The following is a 21,394-nucleotide window of genomic DNA, read 5'->3' as shown; positions in this document are numbered from 1 at the left end:
CTCTCCAAGCCATGAGTATTTTAACCTCCCAAAACAGGTAGGTCTAGCTCAGGTATTATGTATAAGTGTAAAAAGCTGAAATTTGACTTCAAACTATTTCCATCCTACAGTTTTAAAGAAGGTAAACTAGGTCACACAACAACCAACCTGATTACAGGAGCTATTGTGAGACAGTGCGCCTCAAAATTAATGACCATTTTAAATCTAAGCCCAGACAGTAGTCTCAGGGAAACAGGTGGCTGAAGGGAGATGAGGACTGCTCGCTCATGTGATAAATATCTTTCTATTTGAATCTAATTTACCTGCACGATAGGGAATGTGATTGGCTACCTCCGTGACCCTTCTTAGCACTCTCCCCACCTGAAGATTCCATTCTCTCTTTCCCTCTCTCCTTTCTCTGCGGTTACTTAGCGCTGAAGTTCTATCCCTTCAATCTCAATAGACAGCCAACCTCTTAACCTGGGTGGGAAGTGTAAACAAAACATGTTAATCACGTTCTGCCATTAAACCCATTTTTCTGGGTTTCTGTTTCAAGCCAGCTTCTTCCTCACCTGCAAGCAATTATTGAAGCCTATATTTTGAGTGTAATTGATGATGGTATGCTTGATTCACACTGTTTAACACAACTCAAAATATCAATGTCACGTAAACACTCACTGTAAAAATGATTTCCCCCTTATATGGTGGCTTATCATGCTATTCAGTGATGTTTCAGAGCTGTTTGTTTGAAGTATGTTTTGTTTTAAGCATGCTACTCTTGTTGTTTTTAATAATCTGAATTGAAAATGAAGAAAAACACTTTACAAGAACAGCTCTGTATACTTATCTGGCACCTTTAACTTCATAAAATGTCTCCAGACTCTTTAAGGAGAAGCATTGCTACACTGAGCCACATAAGCTGATGTTAGGTCAGATGACCAAATGGTTTGTCAAATAGGAGGTTTTAAGGAGGGTTTTAAAGGAGGAAAGTTGGATAGAGAGATGTAGGGAGGTAATTCCAGAACTCAGGGCCTGGACAACTGAAGGTATGGTCACTACTGTTGGAGCAATTAAAATTGGATATTATGCAGAAGCTGTTAAATTGTACAGGCAGTTTTCCTATTTCCAGTGCACTTCTAAGGCTTTAAACATTTAAATTAGCATCAACAAACTTTCCGTAAATTAGTTCACTGTAAATTACATTACAACATTTCCAGTCCAAGAAGAAAGGAGTCACTGCTAGACCTAGCTGTCAGGATTGGAGTGGGCCAAGCAGATCAAGTGATAATGGGGTATCATTTAGAGAACAGTAATCATTTTCCCATAAGATTTTTGGATAATGTTAGAAAATGACATTGGTCAATCACAGCAAGAATAATCAACTGGTGGCTCGTGGACTTTGATGGGGCAAGAATAAAGCTGTGCCAGATAGACTAGAACCTAAGGTTGGCAGGAAAAGCAGTCACTGAACAATGATTACAGAAGAGATTGTCTGAGGTTGTCAGTCAAGGTGTATGCCCTGAAAAAGGAAAGGTAGGACAAATAAATCTAGAGCTCTCTGGTTAGCAGAAGATATATAAGCCAAGTTTAAGAAGAAAATGTATGCTTGTTCCAAGTGTCAGGTAGTAAGTATAGTTGAGAACCAAACTGAATGCAGGCAGTTCAGAAGGGAAGTGAAAAAGCGAGTGTGAGAAGCAAAGAGAGATTATGAAAACTAGACTGGCAAATCACATAAAAGGAAATCCCCAAAGTCATCTTTAAGTGCATCAATAAGTAAAGGATGATAAGAGGAGGAGGGAGGCTGTTTCGGGAGCAGAAAGGGGATTTACACTTCCAGTCAAGAAGCATGGCTGAGATGTTAAATTAATACTTTTTATCTGTCTTTACCAACACGGCAATGCTGCCCAGACCATGGTGATAGACCTGATGACTAGAAGAGTTTTAAATTGATCAGGAGGACTATTGAAAGAGCTGTTGGTACTTAAAGTTGATGAAAGACTGGGACTGGATGAGGTGCATCCCGGGACATTGAAGGAAGTGAGTGGAAATTGCAGAGGTGCTTACAATTAGCTTTCAATATTCCTTGAATTCAGGGTTGTGACAGAGAATTGGAGAATGGCAAACATATGGCCTTGTTCAAAAAAGATTGTGAAGATCAGCCCAACAGCTGCAGACCTATCAGTTTAACTTTCGTGGTGGGGAATCTTCTAGAATAGTTATTTGGGACAGAATTAAGTCACATTAAAAAATTCTGCATTGATTCAGAAAAGTCAGCATGGATTTGTAAAGGGATAATCATGTCTAATTAACTTGTTGGACCTTTTAAAGAGGTAACAGAGGATTGATGAGAGGATGGCTGTTGATGTGGTGTACATACACTTCCAAAAGGCATTTGATATACAATGTCACACAGACTTGAGGAAAGTTATAGGTCATGGAATAAAAGTGACAGGAGCAATGTGGATGCAAAATTGGCTGAGGGATAGGAAACAGAGAATAAAGGTTAATGAATATTTTTCAAGCTGAAAGAAGGTTTGTAGTGGAATTCCTCAGGGGTTAGTATTGGAATCATTGATAAATGTAAAAGATCTAGATATTGGTGTGCAAGGGACAATTTTAAAGTTGCTGGATGACACAAAAGTAAGGAGAACACTATAGAACTTCAACAGGGTATTGACACTTTGGTACTGTGGGTGGATAGGTGGCGGATGAAGTTCAATGTGGAGAAGTGAAGTGTTGTCTTTTGAGATTCTCCAATCAGGGGAAACAACTGTCAAGTCCCCTAAGATTCTTGTATGTTTCAACAAGGTTGCCTCTCAGTGTTCTAATCTACTCAACCATTCATCATAAGACAGTCCTTCCAAACCTGGTATCAGTCTAGTGAACCTTCTCTGGACTGCCTCCAATGCCAGTATATCTTTCCTTAGATAAGGGGCTTTTCACAGTATTCCAGCTTTGGTCTGACTCGTGCCGTGTATAGTTTTAGCAATCTCTCCCTACTTTTATGCTGCATTCCCTTTGACATAAAGGTCAGCATTCCATTTGTCTTCCCTATTACCCTATGAACATGGATGCTCGCTTTTTGAGATTGATTGATGGATGAGGACTCTGCAGTCTTTATCCATTTAAACAATATTCAGCTCTTCTATTCTTCATAACCACACAATTCTCCACATTATATTCCATCTGCCAAGTTCTTGCTCTCTGAACTACATTGATGAATAGAATGTTGTTAGCTGTGATCAACAATTACACTAAGCAGATAGAAACTTCTTTCATTCTGTGGCAGGCTGCCAAAGACAAATATCATAACAACAAAACCATGTGTTTATATGCCTTTACTGTGATAAATGTCCTGAGATACTTTACAGAAATATTATATGGTCCTGTAATATGATTCTGATTATGGTCCAGAACATTGGATACCAGATGTAGGACCTGAGATGCAAGTCAGGGCTCCACATAAGTCCTGACATGCTGATCTCTGTAGGACTTGCCTGAAAAATTTGAACTTTTGATGGAAAATTTCTCTGCTTCTTAATGAATTATGAGTCAAAGACTTCAGAGAGTTGCAACATACTTAACTGAATAATTAGCCAGGAAATTCTAGACAGAGAAATCCTAGTCCAACTCCTGGATAACTACAAAACTGACCTCCCAATCGCTTGGACTGCCCTCCTTGACTTTCTTTCGACATTCTAGATACAACCTCCAACCACCTGACTAACCCTGCCCACTACTTGTGTAATACTGGTCCAATCCATCTTGACTAAACCTGACCAGAATAACCCTCCTGTCTGTTGGATGAATGATCCTAACCACTGACAACCTTGATGTAGGAAGTGTCTGCACTTGCTCACCATGGATAGGTTGGTAGTCATTGTCCTGTGTTAGGTTAGTGATCTACCGACTCCACTGGATGTGATATGGTAGAAAGAGAAACCACTTGTCTAATGAGGGATAGGCTCTTGTTTAAATAAGGTGCAGTTTATTGCATATTTGCAACCAAATATGAGCTACTCTGTGATGATGGACATTGTCACAGAGGACCTGAGGAAATCCTGGAAGGAGGTCTTACTCTTTTTTGTAATCTTACTCCAGTTCACTATTGTAACAGCATAATGCTTAAGGCATTCTCTTGTATAAGTCCCTTGTATATGTCCCCCAAGCTATTTGTCTCAATATTAGTACTGTAGTTTAGTTCATTTAGCACTACATCTCCAACCAAGCTTCTAACTTCACAACTTGTGATGATCTGGAGGTTTCATTATTTTCCTAGAATTTAACTTGGAAAATTCATAGACCTTGAATTTGAAAACTGTTTTCTTTGATTCTGCTCTTGACAGTGTGAGGTCGGAAAGTTACAACAGATTGGGGGATCTTTAATCTTTTGGATGTCCTTCATGGAGGATATCTTTCCTGTTGAAACAGTCAATTTCTTCTTTGTAGTATCCTGGATCTCTGAACCAGGCAATTTCTTTTGACCATATCCTGGAACTCTGGTCATTGGTTCTCCCTTCCCAGTGGTGGCTTCTATGTTGGTGCATGTACCGCATCTTCGATCTCTATTCTTGGTCTGAATTCTTTTGGGTGTTGATAGCAGTGAAAAATATTTCTGTCAATCCAGTAACAGGTTTCCATCTTGCTTCAGAATGCCAGGATGGTTAATATCAATGGATTCTGTCTTCTGTATAGGTTCTGCCATGAGCCTAGGGTGCCCTGTGAAATCATCTTCTAGTTGTCCTGTGACAAGTCCACAACAGGCTGTTCCTGCAGCTGTAGAGCTAGGAGGTGTGTGGCAGTGTTATTGATTAAAATTAAGGTATATGTGAGGGAAAACACTGATAAATAAAGTTTATCTATAAGTTAAATCATGTCTACTAGTTGGATGTTGGGCCACAATTTAAATATTTTGCTGATTTTATTATTAGTCGCAAAAAGTAACTTCTTGGCCCTTGCCAAAATGAGTTCCATTATGAATACACATGTCACCTACACGTGAAATATCTACATTAATCATTGAACAGACGGTTTGTTTGAAGAGTTTTATTTTGGGTTGTGTTATTGTAACATGAAGGTCGTGATTTGGGTACAACAGAAGTAGAAATTATACTTCTGTTGCCTCTGGATAATGTTTGCGGAGATCAACTGTACTTTTTATGTTCTTACTTGAACCAGCAGCAAGGCTAGATGAGTGTGATTGCAGCTAGAATATTGAATTATAGACTATTTCTGCTTGATGTGCAAATCCTTATCTCATCCATGAATTTGTTTACCCTTTTAAAGGCTTATTGATTCACTACAGGGTAATATGGTGAAACACTAAAGTGGGGCAACCTCAGAATAATATGGCATAGGGTTCAGTTACTTCCTTTATCATTTTCAGACTCATCATTTCTGTGGGAGATGTTGAGTGTTTTATTATTTGCAGGCACAGAGAGAAATTGATAGGAAGTCATCTCTAGGCTGCTCTAAGCCTGCTGATGGGTAGTTGAAATGTCATTGAAGTAATTCATCCACTTGCTCTTTCACAGTCAGGTTGTGCAGCTAGGAGAACACAAAGAAGATAAAGCAAAAATCAGAGGTTAACATGCTCTTAAAAAATATTTTCTTTCCAAGCCTTCTCCAATTTTTGTCCTTTTAGATCCCAACTACTGGCAAAGAAAGAACAGGAGAATTGGCTGATGAGAGTTTCAAATCTGCAGAACTAGGCTAGTTTAACAAATTTTTCCTATGACTAAAAAGGAGTCATAGCAAATCTTTCCGAACAAAGAATGGGACAATTGGAGATTGTGTTAGTTGATTGTTAACTTAGTGCTGCCGTTTTTATTCTAAATTGCTCATATTTGAACCAAATGTGTCGTGCATAGGTGGTTTAAAATACATGTGCCAGTTTAAATTCTATTTATGACATGGTTTGCATAAAATAGCCATTTCTATTGTTAAATGTAGTGTATGATGGTAACTAAAATTAGTTGATAGTAGCCAGTTCCATTTTTTGATTATTGTAAATAATCCACTGATTTTTCTTATTTTGTTTTCATAGTGGGCAAAGTGGAGAGTGCCATTTAACAGTACCACCTGCAGGGGTTGGTATGGCAACACAGGCCTACGTTACAGAACTCCCACCAGCTCAACAACAGCCTCAACAGCAGCAGCAACAGCCGCAGTCGCAACAGCAGCAACAACCAACTCAACAACAGTATGTCACGGACTTGCAGACTGCTGCACAACCATCACAACAACAACAGCAGCAACAACCACCATCATCCCAAAAACAATATGTCAGTGAGCTACAGGTATCACAGCAGCAACAACAACAGCCTTCTGCTCAGTTGTCACCAGTAACAGCACCACAGCAGTACATTGTGGTTACAGTGTCAGGTGAGTACAACATACAATCTGCACAGGTAACGAATGGGCCTGTTAGTGCCTCAGTTCAGGTATCCAAGAAAAGTATCATGTGTCTGTTCCTATCATTGCTGTCTGAGTCTGTATAACTGCCCTGTTTTAAGACTACAAATTATACACTATGATGCCCTGCAAAGTCTTGAAGGCATAATCTGACAATTGAGATGTTTTCATGAGGTTAGGGTTGGCAAAAACTTTATATCAGATCTGTGAGTCCAGTTAGGGTAAGTCCTAGCAATGTTGCCTTGAGACTGCGCATGCACATGACTGTGCAGCAATGTGGAACTTACAGAACAGTGCAAATAACAGGCTGATGTGCAACCACCATTCCCTTGAAAATATGTTTAGCTTCATAGCAATCTTAAAAGGGTCCTGCAATACAAGAACTAGGGAACCCAAATGAAAAAGGGAACAGTGTACTATGAGTCAACAGATTTTTTTCTAAACCAATAGCTTTTATTGATCTTGATGGATTTTAAGGAGTAGGAGGTTATAGCCACATCATAACAGTAGTGTCTGTCTGGGAGAAGTGTGCATGAACACAGTTTAGCATTGTAAAGATTGACCAGCAACTTGAACCAAAAAAGAACTGGTGGGATTTTGTACATTGGTCAACATTATTCAGGAATTGTTGAGTATTTTGTGAATATTGAGAGAATACTGTACTCTCATTACTTCTATAAACTTAAAAAGAAACCAATTTTTTAAAAAAAATGTATAATTAATGAACAGTGTTAGCAATTTGGAGAAAGTTAATTAAGGATGCAACTGATATAATTAGAAAGTAAAGTGATTAGGCAGCTAGCAGTCAGTACTTTTTTAAGAATGGATTTCAAAGGTAGCTGAAAATGGTATGGTGGCTACTGTAGCAAAATTCCATTTACCTACTTGATGTATACCGTGGAAAACATTACCTGTGTTTGACAGATATTTCAGTTTTACAACCAATAGGCCAGTGACAAATATATTGTTTTGTTTTATTGTTGGTTGCACAAGGATTCAGATGTTCTCTCCAATGTCATTACTTCAGTTCCAGGTTGCTCAACAGGAGTTTTGATCAGCTAATTTCCTAAAGTCGAGAAAGTTTATATGTCATTTAATATAAAATGGCATTTCACTAAATGAGAAATTGCAACTATTGAAATGATGATTTTTTAAAAATATACTGTTTAATAGCTTTAAGTATGAACTCTGAAAGTACCATAATGGCATCAGCATCAGTACCTGAGCGCATTGCTACTACAACTGCCTCAGTTCTGAATCCATTTTACTTTTCTTTATTTTTGTTCCTCATTCACTTCTTCCATAATAGCCTGATAATAAATTGTTTTGCAAAATCCTTTTGGTTGTGCCTTGGAGCTCTAAGTCCGACTATTTTCCAACTGGAAATGGAGTAAAGAAATTCAAATTTTAAATTGACTGTGTGTTTATTTGTCATATATTGTATGGGCAGCTTGGAACTCTTTGACCTTTATTGTGCTGAATGTGAAACAGAAGAGCTTATAGAACTGTGTTAAAGAAAAACACATGTCCTTTTATTTTATTTGCTCAGACTTCGAAGATTTATTTTATTAAAAGGCCAATTTCCTGACTTCACAGAATGTTGCTAGGTTGGGCATTCCTTTTTACCATGCAGGAAACTACTCTAGCAAGAGTAACCTTGTTTGTCCTGGAGCTGCTCCTTTAATTGGTGGCTGCAACTTCAAAATAGTCTGAGAGCTAATTCAGAGCTGCTGAACTCTTCTGATATTTAACTGAATCCACAGCAGCTGTTGTCCCACAGATGAATATCCTGAAATATTATTGGACTAGAAAAAGCAGCTTGGTTTAGTTTCATGGTCAATGTTCCAAGTAATTGCAAAATATTGTTTCAGAGGAACATATTGCAAACGAGACAGTGTATTGTTTAGTATGTATTGACTAGTATGAATTTATTGTAAATTGAACACCAGAGCATTGTACTTAAATATTATTTGAAGTGATGTATTTAATGACTGCAATGAACTGAAGTGAAGGCAAGTTACAACAGAGATAGAGTTCACATGGCTATGGCAAGGCAGCTATATGCAATATATAAATGCATTTCTCTAAACATCCCCCTTTTCATTAAAAAATGTTTACCTGGCTATTATTTGCAATTACATAGCATCCATCAAGTATTTTGTTATTCATTGACAAAACTGTATGTTAATTCTTTCAGTCCCATTTCACCTGTCTCTGCACATGCATTTGACATACATGCAAGTTGTCAGTTTGTATTTGTTCGTTTCTGGGGTAATGTTCCTTTCCAGGGAAGTGTTTTTCCCATGGTGAGTGCTTGATCAAAGCGAGATGCTTGTCCTTCATACAATAACTTTGCTGGATTGATGACTTCCAGATCACATTGAGCTCTTGTTGCTAGTTTGTTTGATTTGAAAGTTGCTGCTTTTTCTATGCTAAAATACCACTACCCACCATCAGGTGTGAGTTGCATAGAGGTTCACACTCTGATGACAAATGAGGCAAGAACTTTACTGGATAGTTCACAAATCCAAAACAAATGTTGCTGTGCTTTTACATCTGGGTCACTGCATCTCTGCTCCAAATTTCACCTTGTTAGGATATGGACAAAGTCCTTTTGCTGTCAGTACATTTATCTCTGTACTTGACTTAAGGTATCTTCAATTGCATCTTTTCCTCCTTATTCTGTGCCTTTATCTTCTGCTGAATGTGATGAATGCTTCTGTTTTCACTGCTCATCGTTGGTTGCTAGTTCTTCACAGACAACTTTTTTGGCCTTCTTATCTTCTCTTCCAATTTTTAGGACTTTCTGAGATGATGACATTTCTTTTATCTTGTGTCTCAGGGTGTATTTGATAGCAATTGGTGCTCTTGTCAGCAAATGAGATGGTTTCACACACTTGTCTACTTTGAGATAATGTTCATCATGAAGACATTCAAGACCTGCAAGAAAACTTTGTAATCTTCTAGGATCAGCAGTCAGTGGTTATATGTCTAACCTGTCCTCTTGGGATGAGTATCATTCCATTATATAGTCTGAACCTTGCCCTGGAGGGTTTCATTTTTGTGTCATCATCTTGAACCACTCCATATAAGCCTGCAAAGTTCATAACGGTTGCAAGAAGCACCGGTGTCTGCCTGAAACTTTGTGTTCACTTGATGTTATCCTTCAGTAATCATTGTTCTAACAGTCTCAAATCATTTATCACCTTTAGACATGATGATACCAACCTGTTCTATGGCCTAGAATGATTTTTCTGCTGACATCTCTCCAGCAGTACAGTTTGCAGCACTCTCTCTCCATTACTTATAACAGGATTGCTACGCTTATTTGCTGTGCTTTTATTCAATTCTGTGACTATCTCATACTTTTGCCACTGAATTGAACAGAATTCCAATACTGTCTCATTGCCTTTCATTTCCACAGCAGCAATGGGTGGAAAATTTACAGCCTAACACACCAAATTTGGAGTTTATGGTTTTAATTCTTTCTTGCTTTTGTTTTATAGTAGCTAACTCTCTTACAGCTTTGAAATTTCACTCTATCTCAGGTTCACACTTCAGACATCATGTTTCATGTAATACATTTAATAGCTGAGGAAAAGTGAAAGCTTGTTACTGCTGAGGTGGAAGTTATATAACTACAACAAGCTAGCCAATATACTGTGTATATAGGCATTTCTGTAAACAAATATCGTCTAGATATTGATCAATGAAACAACAAATGCATATTTTCACTTTATGTACACCCCTGACAGCCACTACAAACTGAGAAGAACTTGTGATGTTAATTTCTTCTGCCAGTGTTACCGTCTGCAAGAGCAATCCAATTAGTCTCACTCCTCAGTTCATTTCTTTTTATCCTTTCTTCAGTAGTTGAGGTGGTCTCTATTACTTCATGAATACTTTTGCCTTTCAAATAAGAACACTCGAATATTGGTTCTGACTCAGTTTTGGAGTAGATTATAGTGGGGAGGTGATGATATTGGTGGTCATGTCACTGGTTTATTAATCCAGAAGGCCAGGCTAATGCTCTGGGGTCATGGTTTCAAATCCCACACAGCAGTTGGTAAAATTTGAATTGGAACTAGTCTAAGAGTGTTCTTACAAACTAGCGATGGCTTTTTTTTAAGAAACAGAATTACTGTTCTGAGTGACTACCTCTTCTTTCCTCATTTACTTTAAACTTGTGTTTGATTTCCTATGTGTTTGGAGTTACAACTTTTTAAATTTCATTTCCTTTTTCATTTCTCTGTTTTTCTTCTTTTCCTTTGCTCATTTCTTTTCACTCTCATCTCTTTCTATTTCTGTTTTCTTCAGCTTCCAATTCAAGCCAACTCATTTTTCTTCCTCTCACTGAAGTTTTTTGTTTCATTTCTAATTGAATCTTAACTAAATCTAGCTGTGATTTCTCAAGTTCAGGTTTCCCTCCTTCTAATTCTAAATGTTGAGTTATTGCTTGAAGTATCTCGTTCTTATGAGATCCTACTTTTATTTCTATTTTCAACTTTTATTTACTAACTTTCTTAAATTAGCCTTAGTTAACAATTTGTGTCTTCTATTCCCAGAAATCTCTTTGTGACATTCAGTGCCATTTTGACAGTCTAATCCATGGACTAAACTTTGCCATACACTCATGTTTTATGTTCAGTACTTGCATGAACTCATTTCTTTAAAAGAGACACATCCCTCATAAATTCAATAAATGTCAATCTTGCAAGAGTCTCTGCTTGTTACGATCCCTGCTGATAGTAGTCTTGGACAAGTTGGATCCTAGAATTAAATTTGACATGGTAATTTTTTTAGTTCACCTAATTAAAATGGCGGTTAGCCTCAGAAACGTATCTATGTGAGTCTGCAGATGTTCATTAACAAGAGATATAACTTACTGTTGTTAAATAATAAAAGAAAACAAACAAGCAAACCAAGCTTCATTCAGGGAGTCTACAATTTACAAACAGCCCACTTATGGACACTAATGCTTATGAATGCAATCCCATACAGGGATCCAATGTACAAGCATTTCCTAAAAGACCGCTTTATGTTGTCCTGTATTGTTTTCCGATTTGCATACGAATCGACTTGTAAATGGGCGCAAGAATGGAGCCTGTACCTGTTCTCAACCTGGGGACTACATACATATATATAAAACAACAATTAGAAAGATCTTAATACAGACATTAAAACAAAGATTCTATCTGTTTTCCAACACCATACATTTACAGAGTCTCAACTCCAGATAAATTACATCCGTGTCTCAAGTCCTATGATTTCTACTAAACTGACTCTTTCCTGGTTCTTCCTCATCGACTTTGGAGACAATTTGATAATCCCCTTCTGATTCTGCTGATGTAAACTCTTCACAGATCTAGAAGTTTAAACTTTGAGTTTCAATGCAGCTTTTTTATCCTAGCTCTCCCAGTCTGGAAGCTGCACAAATGGGACGTTTGTGCTGGGGTTATTGGCTTCCCTGAACTGTACTGAACTGCTAGGAGAGCAACTAAAACATGCTTCTGAACTCAGTTCTGGCGTTTTCTGATCTGAATTGAACTGAAATCAAGGCTAATGATCTTTAAATTTGTTTACTCATTTTTTCATAAACTCAACAGTATAAACATATTTCCATTAACACCACAGCATTCTGCAGTCACACTATTTCTAAGCAATGTTGGCTTTAGATCACTATTCATAAATATTTGCTGACCTTAAAAACGATTTTCATAGCAGTAAACATAATTCACCAGTCATTCTTTTTAAAACAATCTAAATTTCAAATATGGTCATTATATACTATGCATGTTTCATCACATTATTCTCTGTTCCAGTTTCTCTGCACTATTAGCATCCTCATCCAGAGTGAAGACACTTTCCTTGTCATGACTGATATTTGAAGATATTGTACTTAATTGATGTTGATCACTTTAAATTAAACTAGTATGTTGCTGATTTTAAAATATCCATTTATTGGTGCAAAAATTGTTAAAAATTATTTACATGATGACAGCATCGTTGGCTAGGCAGCATTTATTGACCATCCCTAATTGCCCAGAGGGCAGTTAAGAGTCAGCCACATTGCTATGGGTCTGGAATCACATGTAGGCCAGACCAGATAAGGATGGCAAATGAGACAAAATTGAATGGTCTATCAAAAAATTTCTTTCACAAATTTATACTTCATAAGTCACGTTTTGTAAGGAAATGTGAGTTTTTTCTTGTCTGTGTTCATAGAAGTGAAATTGAGGTGATGTTACATACTGCATCAGTTTCTTGTGCTAGAAAGGCTTTCAGAAAGGCTGGTATTTTACTGCAAAGGTTTATACATGCACAGTACCTGTAGGCGAATTTTGAGAACCTTAGTTAGTGAGAAAAAATATCTTCAGTTTTTACGATTATGACTAGGAACTTGTTTTGGATGTGTAGGGAACATCTAGAATCCACATAATCCAGTTTAGTATTTTGTTTCACATGTCCCATTTAAATCAAAACATTTCAGGTCATATTGACCCATTTGATTTTGGTTTAACTGATGAAAATGACTGCTAGCTTATTGTTTGATTGGTAGTGTCTGATATCTGTTCAGAACTGAATAGATCTGGCAGTTCATTTTCCTTCTTAATATGTTAGTGAACGCTGCATTGTGTTATTATTGTGAAGGAAACATCATCTGTTATTAACTAGAAATAACTAAAAACAGCAGCTCTGCATGTTAAAATGATAATAAGATTTGCTTTGACTATGTTTTTTGTGTGATCTACAGTGTTTGTCTTTACTTGGGTTTGATAGATTCAGGGAATGGATGTAAATACAAAATATTGCGATAAACTTTGATGGCTCCAATATTTGTATTGTTTTTAGCCATTGGAATTTTAGGGAAAGAAAGGATAAGATGTTTCTTTGTTTTGCTCAGAGAAAATATTTTCTATTATTTAGAAATCTAAGTGAAAGGCACTTCAGCTGCAAATCTTATGAGAAGAAAATCAGGATGTGACAACCAAATAATGCCCAACTGGTTTAAAAGGCAAAATTATTAATGGATGCCAAGTAGTACTATAGTTTGGAGAAACTGAGGATAACTTGAATTTCAGATATAAGACTGGGTTTTGATTGATAACTTGCTATTTTCCTTACTTTTACCTATGCCTGAACCTGTTCAGCCACTTTTAATTCATCCACAAATTGGGGTTGAAATACTAAGACTTTATGTGATACTTTTAGTTCTGTCTTCGCAGAATGTATTCAAGCTAGGGTTTATGATGTCATAATGCAGTTGTTGGCAAATGAGGAAATAGTCACTGTGTAAAGACCAAATATCTCCAAACTAAGTGATTATCTATGAAAGGAGTTTTTTTTTTAAGCTGGGTGTAAAATCTGTTAAGTTTTGAATATGTATTTAGATGTTCCTATTTCTGACTTGAGCATATCATAATCATTGAGCTCCTGTCTTTCATATTGACCCAGATTTTCCTGGGACTTGCGTCATTGTAATGGTGCATCTGCATCGTAGTGACCCTTGAACGCCTCAAAAGAAAGAAGAAATTATGGAGTAAGTGATTTACAACATTAATTATGTCACTCCATTTTTTCTGAGACTTTTGCACAGATCTGCCATTACCTTCTTAATATCATGCTAATTAAAATCAAAGTGGTGCAATTTTCCTCCGCTTCAGGCAGTTTTCATGCTGCTGGCACTCAGACTTAAACATGTTGTGATTGGTATCTTAGTTTTCACTGCACCAGGATCATTTAAACACTTGGTTGTTTAAAAATACATTGCATTCCACTACTACCCTCTGTCTTCTATGACCAAGCCAGTTTTCTATCCATCTAGCCAGACCACCCCAAATCCCTTGTGATTTTAGTTTTTGTACCAACCTGCCATGTGGAACTTTATCAAATGCCTTACTAAAATCCATATAAACTACATCCACAGCCCTTCCTTCATCAATTATCCACGTTACCTCTTCAAAAAATTCAGGTTGGTGAGACATGACCTTGCCCGGACAAAATCCTGCTGCCTGACACTAACTAGTCAATTTTCCTCCAAATGCGCATATATTTTGTCCTTCAGTATCTTCTCCAAGAGATTCCCCACCACAGACAAAAAGCTCATTGGGCTAAAGTTTTCTGGATTATTCCTGCATCCTTTCTTAAACAAGTGAACAACATTCACTAATCTCCAGTCCTTTGGAACTTCACCTGTGGTCAACGAGGATGTGACGATATCTGTCAATGCCCCAGCTATTTCCTCCCTTGCCTCTCTGAGTAACCTGGGGTAGATCCCAAAAGGTCTTGGGGATTTGTCTATCGTAATGCAATTTTGGATTCAAAAAACTTCCTCTTTCAATATGTTGACATTCTCTAGTGTATTCACACACTCATCCCTGACCTCAACATTAGTCACGTCCTTCTCCTTGGTGAAAATCGATACAAAGTGCTCATTCAGGATCTCCCCCACTTCCTGTGGCTCTATGTATAACTTCCCTCCTTCGTCCTTAAGTGGGCCTAGTCTTTCCCTTGTTACCCTCATTCTCCTTACATATGCATAAAAAGCCTTGGGATTCTCCTTTATCCTGTTTGCTAAAGTCATTTCATGGCCCCTTTTTGCCTTCCTAATTGCACATTTAAGTTCCTTAAGCAAGTGGGCCAAGTGCCTTCTTCACTACCCTGTCTACCTGTGACTCCACCTTCAGGGAACTATGAAGCTACACCCTAGGGTCTTTTTATTTGGCAACAATCCCCAGGAACCTACCATTAAGCATATTTGGCCTGCTCTGATTTGCTCTGCCTTACCAAATGCAACACCTCACATTTATCTAAATTAAACTCCATCTGCCACTCCTCGGCCCATCAACCTATCTAATCAAGGTCCACTATACCACCTATTTTGATGTCATCTGCAAACTTATTAACCATTCCTCCTATATTCAGATCCAAGTCATTCATATAAATGACAAAAAGCAGTGAACGTAGCACCGTTCCTTGCAGCACACCACTGTCACAGGCCTTCAGTCCAAAAAACAACCCTCCACCACCACCCTCTGTCTCCTATCTTCAAGCCAATTTTGTATCCAAATGGCTAGCTCTCCCTGGATTCCATGTGATCTAACCTTGCTAATCAGTCTACCATGTGGAACCTTGTCAAATGCCTTGCTGAAATCCATGTAGGCAACATCCACCGCTCTGCCTCCATCAATCTTCTTTGTCACTTCTTCAAAAAAGTCAAGTTAGTTAGACAGGAGTTCCCCCACACAAAGCCATGTTGACTATCCCTAATCAGTCCTTGCCTTTCCAAATACATGTAAATAGTGCAGGTAAGAGCTAGGAGTCAACGCAATTGGTCCAGGATTCTTGTGAATAGATGATTGCATGCATGTATTCTTACATCTGACCTGTTATGTATCATTCTCCCCCTCCACCCCCCAGTCTAACAAATCTTTTCACTTCTCCTTGTGCATGTCCCTCGCACCCCTCCCCTCAGCCCTGATTGCTTTTCTTCCACCCACCTCTCTCATCCTTCAATAGCTTGATCCTTTTACCCAGCCTCATTGCAGTCTGGAGAGCTCTGATTTCTGCTTCATTCCCTACAAACTACTGGGATCTCCTGACTCTTGTCTGCATTCCCAGCCCACTGGCCAGAATGGTAGTTAGAAGTGCTGTCAGGCAAGAATTTGAACAATGTGTCTTGCCCACATATGTCCCATTGTCTCATCAATACCATTTTCTTTCCAATAGATTTTATCTAGCAGCAATCCTACTGTCCTGTTCCCATCCACCCCCCCCAAACAAAGAGTTTGATTGCTGTATTAATCTAGAAAAGCATCTAGGTCAAAATATTCCTGTAATGAGGATAAGAAAATCTTCAAAAGCATTTATGTTTCGCATTGTAATCCAGGCAACAGGAGAAAAATGACAGATTCATACCATATTAAATGCAGTGACTCTGCCCTTCATATCTGTGCCAGCTCTTTTGAAAAACTCAACCAATTAGTCTCATTTTCCTGGTCTTTCCAGATGAACCTAGATGTTTCTCCTTTAAATTCAATCATGTATCCAATTTTCCATCGATAGTAAATGTGTTTGCTTCCATCACATTTTGAGTGTGTGTATTCCAGTGCATAACAACAAGTTTTGTATTCTTAAAACAAAATATTATTTTCTTCTTGGCTCTAATTCTTTTGCCAATTATTTTAAACTTATAACTTCTGGTTACTTACCCCCTTTCCAGTGGAAATGGTGGGGGAGGAGTTCTCTCTAAGTTTCTGCACTCAATAATCATGGCCAGTTATACATCATTATTTTCATCACTCCACTATTGTTGGCTGAATGCATGGCCGTCAAGGTGATAAGCTCTGGAATTCCCTCCCTAAACCCCGCTGCCTCTTTACCTCTTTCTCCTCCTTTTATGATACTCCATAAAACCTATTTCTGTGGCCTTGGTTTTTGGTCATATTCCCTAACTTCTCCATATATGACATAGTGTCAAATTTTGTTTGAAACTGCTTCCTTGAAGCACCTTGGCATTCTGTACTATGTTAAAGGCACTGTACAAGTACAGATTATTCTTGTTTTTTTCAGTTGAAATCCTGACTGATATATCTCATAATTTGTACTTGTGTTAAATATGAACATTAGAAGACCATTGTGCCAGTATCTTAAGATGACTGCCAGGCTCAAAATTGGCCTTTCATTGATTTGAGTATTGTAAGAAAAATAAACCACTTGGCCCATCATAACATCACTCAAAACATGTATGATCTACACTATCATTCTCTCTACTCAGCCATCCAATTTCTTGACGGAATTTCAGTCTGAATATTTCTTTATCCCCAGAGATAATCAAGCAGAACTGAAGGATGATTTTCTAATTTTACATTTCCAAATATTCACCTGTGCTCTTCAGGGATAGCCATCTACACCAGTCCTCCGCAATCAAGGTAGCCGTACTTTATTGTCGATAAGTCAGTCGTCACATTATAAATCTGTGTCAAAATATCATCCAAAGCAGAAACTCTACAAATCCTAAATTTTAAATACATCAATTTAGAATCTTTAAAAAAATGACATAAGCATGGTCCTTGTACACATCTCATTGCCTGAGAAACATGACTACTCATAGAGTTTCAAAATGTGATGCTTCTGATAAGAAATATGACAGTCCTCTGGGTCATACTGTGAGATTAGGTTTCCAAGGTCTGTCTTGGATACATAAGCTGATGCTTTGTGAGTAGGTAGTGAAGCTTCATGAAGCACAACAACAACCAAAGTAATGGAGTTCTTGTCAATGAAGAAGTCCATGTCCAATCGTGATAATTTTTGTATCATGATCATTTCTCCCAGTAAGTATAGCCTTTGCATTTAAAACTTGCCTTTTTAGAATATGGGTGGAATATTCCAAGCATATTAAAATGTTAGGACTTTGTATTCATGAAAATTTTAGATGTTTTAAAATGTCTTACTTTTGTCTTTATCATTTATCCTTAAAACAAATATAATTCTCAATTTAAACAAAATCAAAAGTTACTGCCTTTCAATGTAAATTCATGAAAATAGTGATTGTGTGTTTTATATGAAGTATATTCACATGATGTTATTGCAGTTGAAAGTTGTACTGATTACTAGAATTTTATTTTGTGATCTGTTACACTGAGATATATTTTAAAATAAAGCGTATTAGCATGTCTCTGTGTGTAGGTATTTAGTTCATTTTAGAATTATTTTGAAGCTCTGATTTATGGAGTACATGATCAAAACATTTGTCTTATTCTAAGCAATACCAAAACAGCATAACTCTGGTAAAAGGGAAATAAAGTGGTTGTTTGATCCGTGTTGATAAAGTCACTTATCTACTTCCACAGTGGACAACTCAGTTTCATAAATATGATATTTGTCTTCCATACCAGATGTGCTTAATCTAGATCAGTATACATGGAAACTAGAGTTTGAAAAACAGCAATGGCCCAGATTATCCTTTCTTGGTAGCTATAAACATTTGAGAAGTTGACTTGTATCAAGGAATGCAATGGCACTGCAACTTCTTGCAACTGACTTGTGCTGGAACTGAGAAGATGCATTATTCAGATGCTTAAAGTGGCTGAGACCACTAGTTTGATAATTGTGCCTATTTGCACACAACATACCTGGATTTTCACTTGGAAAGAGTATAACGTAATTTAAGAAAGTCACAAAAAATTATTGGAAGTAATTCTGTCCGACAAGGTAGATGAAAATATCATGATTTGCTGCAGTGAATAAGAGTCACAAATAACAACCCGACTCCTCTCAATATCTACCTACCCAGATCCTCTCTTCCCTCTTTCTGATTTTTCACACCAGTTCCTCAGTCTCTGCTAATGTCAGAAAAGTACTTTGTGAGGAAACAGGTGGTTTCGCAGTGTTGTTACCCTCCACTGTAGTGCTGTTTCCATATCATTGGAGCCAAGAAGATGGGGGTTGTGGTGGGTTTGGGATTGATAGAGAGAAGCCAGGGGGTTGTGTGGAAAGAGGGTAGAAATGGGAAGAGGCGCTGGATGGTTGGGGAAAGATGAGTTAGCCGGCTTTGATACCCAAAGGACAGTCCCTGGAAACAACAACTGTTAGAAAAGTGTTAAAACTCTTTAAAACAGTTTCTAGAAGTGTCATAACTTTTAAATATTTAAAAACGTAGTCGAAAAATCTCATTTGTCACTGAGTAGAAGACTGAGCTCAGGATTTGTCTTCAGAGAGTGACATTTTGGTGCTGTGGTTTTACTAACCAATTAGCTAGTTTGAAAGACTTCACTGTTTCTCCTAATGCAATTCACTATCACAGGAAGTAGTTGATGCCTAAACATTGAATGTATTCAAAAGAGGTGACTAGATATAGCTCTTGGGGTGAATGGGATCGGAAGTTATGGAGAGAAAGCAGGATTAGGCTATTGAGTTGGACGATCAGCCATGATAGTGAAGAATGGCGGAGCAGGCTTGAAGTGCCAAATGGCCTCCTCCTGCTCCTATCTTCTATGTTTCTATGTAAGACCCTGCTGCAAAGTGAAGTGGAAGTTTTCATTGCAGCCTGCCACTCAGGTAAGTATGGATTTTTGTGCATTGTGCACCAAGTGCTTCACTATTGACAGAAAAATCAATAGCACTGGCCCTAAAAAGCGAACATAGAAGCTGATTCCTTCAGAAGAAAATTTAAATAATGTAGAATGTAAAAACAAAATTACTATTTGTTTATAAAAATTGTTTGTTTTATAACAGTTAAGCTCTGCCTTAATCTCATGTGTATTTTCAAATCACTATTTCACTTCCTTCAACTGATTTAAACGTAATTCTTTTTCCTTACTTCTACTTTTTGTTTCATTGTCTGCGAATTCTTCAACATGATTAGCTGATCAATCTTCCTGCTGCCTCCTTGTTGCTGAACACCACAGATCGCCTATAGATTGTTCCAAATTTAAAGTGATTATGAATTAGGAAATTTATGCTCCAGAGCATTTTTTTTACATATGTAAAAAACACTATCCCCTTGCTGCCGACCAGACCATCTATATGCTGCAAGACGTAAACTTGGTGGATTACATTTTGTCCTTTACATTAAACAGAATGAATTTCAAGATGTTGTCTTTGATCTAAAACTCTGTGTTAACTTTTCCACCATTTTAAGTTTACTGTACTGCCAAAGATTAGTAATTGACTAGTAGCCAGGTTTCTTCCATGATCCTTTTAACATTTTGGTGAGAGGTGAGCAAGACAATCCAGGTTAGCTAGGTTAATTTTCTGATTTTTAGATTTCTCCCCTTTGGAAAGTATGCTACTTGTGGTCATTGGCAATATTTAATTGGAGCAGTGAGGTTCTTGCCATCCAACTCTGCAGCTGGTGAGCACCCTGTGTTGCTTTCGGGAGTGGCAGACCTTCCCTGGGATCAAGGACCCATGGGTGGAAATTCCACTACTCATCCCTGATAGGCTGGGAGCTGTCCATTGTACCAGTAGGAGAGGTGGTAGCTACTAGCAGTGCATCCGAGATGAGACCTGGGTTTGCTGAAGGGCTATGTCACAGGACATGATAGCGATTTGGTGTGGTGGTTTTCGGAAGCGTGGGAAATTAGGGTATAGCTCTATGAAACCTTCTCGTTTCCCAATGCCAGGAATATTGATCAAGCAATATTTGAGCGAGATCTTCAGCCACTTTTCCACTGCCTTGGGAGCACAGAGACAAGCCCGTAAGTTTGCCTTTTGAGTTCTGCCTATGGCAAGTGTCCTGCCTGCCACTGGTTCCATAGAATAGATGCAATGCTGGTTGTTCACTGAAGTATCAGTGTCTATTTGATATTTATATATGTAAACATAACTCTCTGGAATGGGTCTTGAGCCCACAATTTCTGACTCAAGGTGAGAATGTTATTGCTCAGGTAAGGCTGACGATCATGTGATCACCTTATTTATATATTTATTTTGTTCTACCATCAGTTGAGATATATTGTATTCAGAAACTCATGTGGCTGAGTCAAACAGTGGTCGGATTCTATAATTTGCCTTTGCTGATGTAGCACATTTGAATGGGAACTGTTGACCTAGCAATTAACAATAGTGAATGATGAAAGATTGTGATCAAAATTACAACAATAGAAGTAAGGTTTTTTGCACAGTGCTTGAGGTATTTATTAATATACAATGCCAAAATGTACTGTATCCTATTCCAAGAGATAATATTTTATCTCTGCAGTTATTGCTGCAACTCTTATGTGGATATAAATAAAATGTCAGTTTGCTTATCAAGCTCTGACGTAAGTATGCCTCTTGTCACCTGATCAGGAGAAGATTGTTGTATTGGAAGTCAGAATGTAGTGCCCCCTGTGAGATCACAGCAATAACAGGGCAAATAACAAATAATGTAAGCAAAAAGCTGAGAAGATGCAATTACAGTTTAGAACAAAATGTTCCTTGCAGTAGATTATCGATATTTCCGTTTAAATTAACTTGAGATCAATACTCAGAGCAGTGTGAGAAAGATATGTGTAGC

The 21,394-nt window shown here is 37.7% G+C and overlaps 1 protein-coding gene across 3 annotated transcripts in view; it reads left to right on the top strand.

Annotated features, from left to right (window-relative positions):
* LOC109916534 (MHC class II regulatory factor RFX1-like) overlaps window positions 1–21,394 on the top strand; it is a 100,855-nt gene that overhangs the window by 16,276 nt on the left and 63,185 nt on the right. For all 3 annotated transcript variants that reach the window (XM_048618000.1, XM_048618001.1, XM_048618002.1), the window contains exon 2: window positions 6,026–6,363. In XM_048618000.1, coding sequence (XP_048473957.1) covers window positions 6,075–6,363 — 289 coding nt within the window. In that variant the 5' untranslated portion in view covers window positions 6,026–6,074. The remainder of the gene's footprint in view (window positions 1–6,025; window positions 6,364–21,394) is intronic.

Source organism: Rhincodon typus, chromosome 38 (assembly GCF_021869965.1).
Source record: "Rhincodon typus isolate 14 chromosome 38, sRhiTyp1.1, whole genome shotgun sequence".
Classification (NCBI taxonomy): Eukaryota; Metazoa; Chordata; class Chondrichthyes; order Orectolobiformes; family Rhincodontidae; genus Rhincodon; species Rhincodon typus.
The sequence above is the reverse complement of the archived record's forward strand: the minus strand, read 5'-3'. Positions and strand labels throughout refer to the sequence as shown.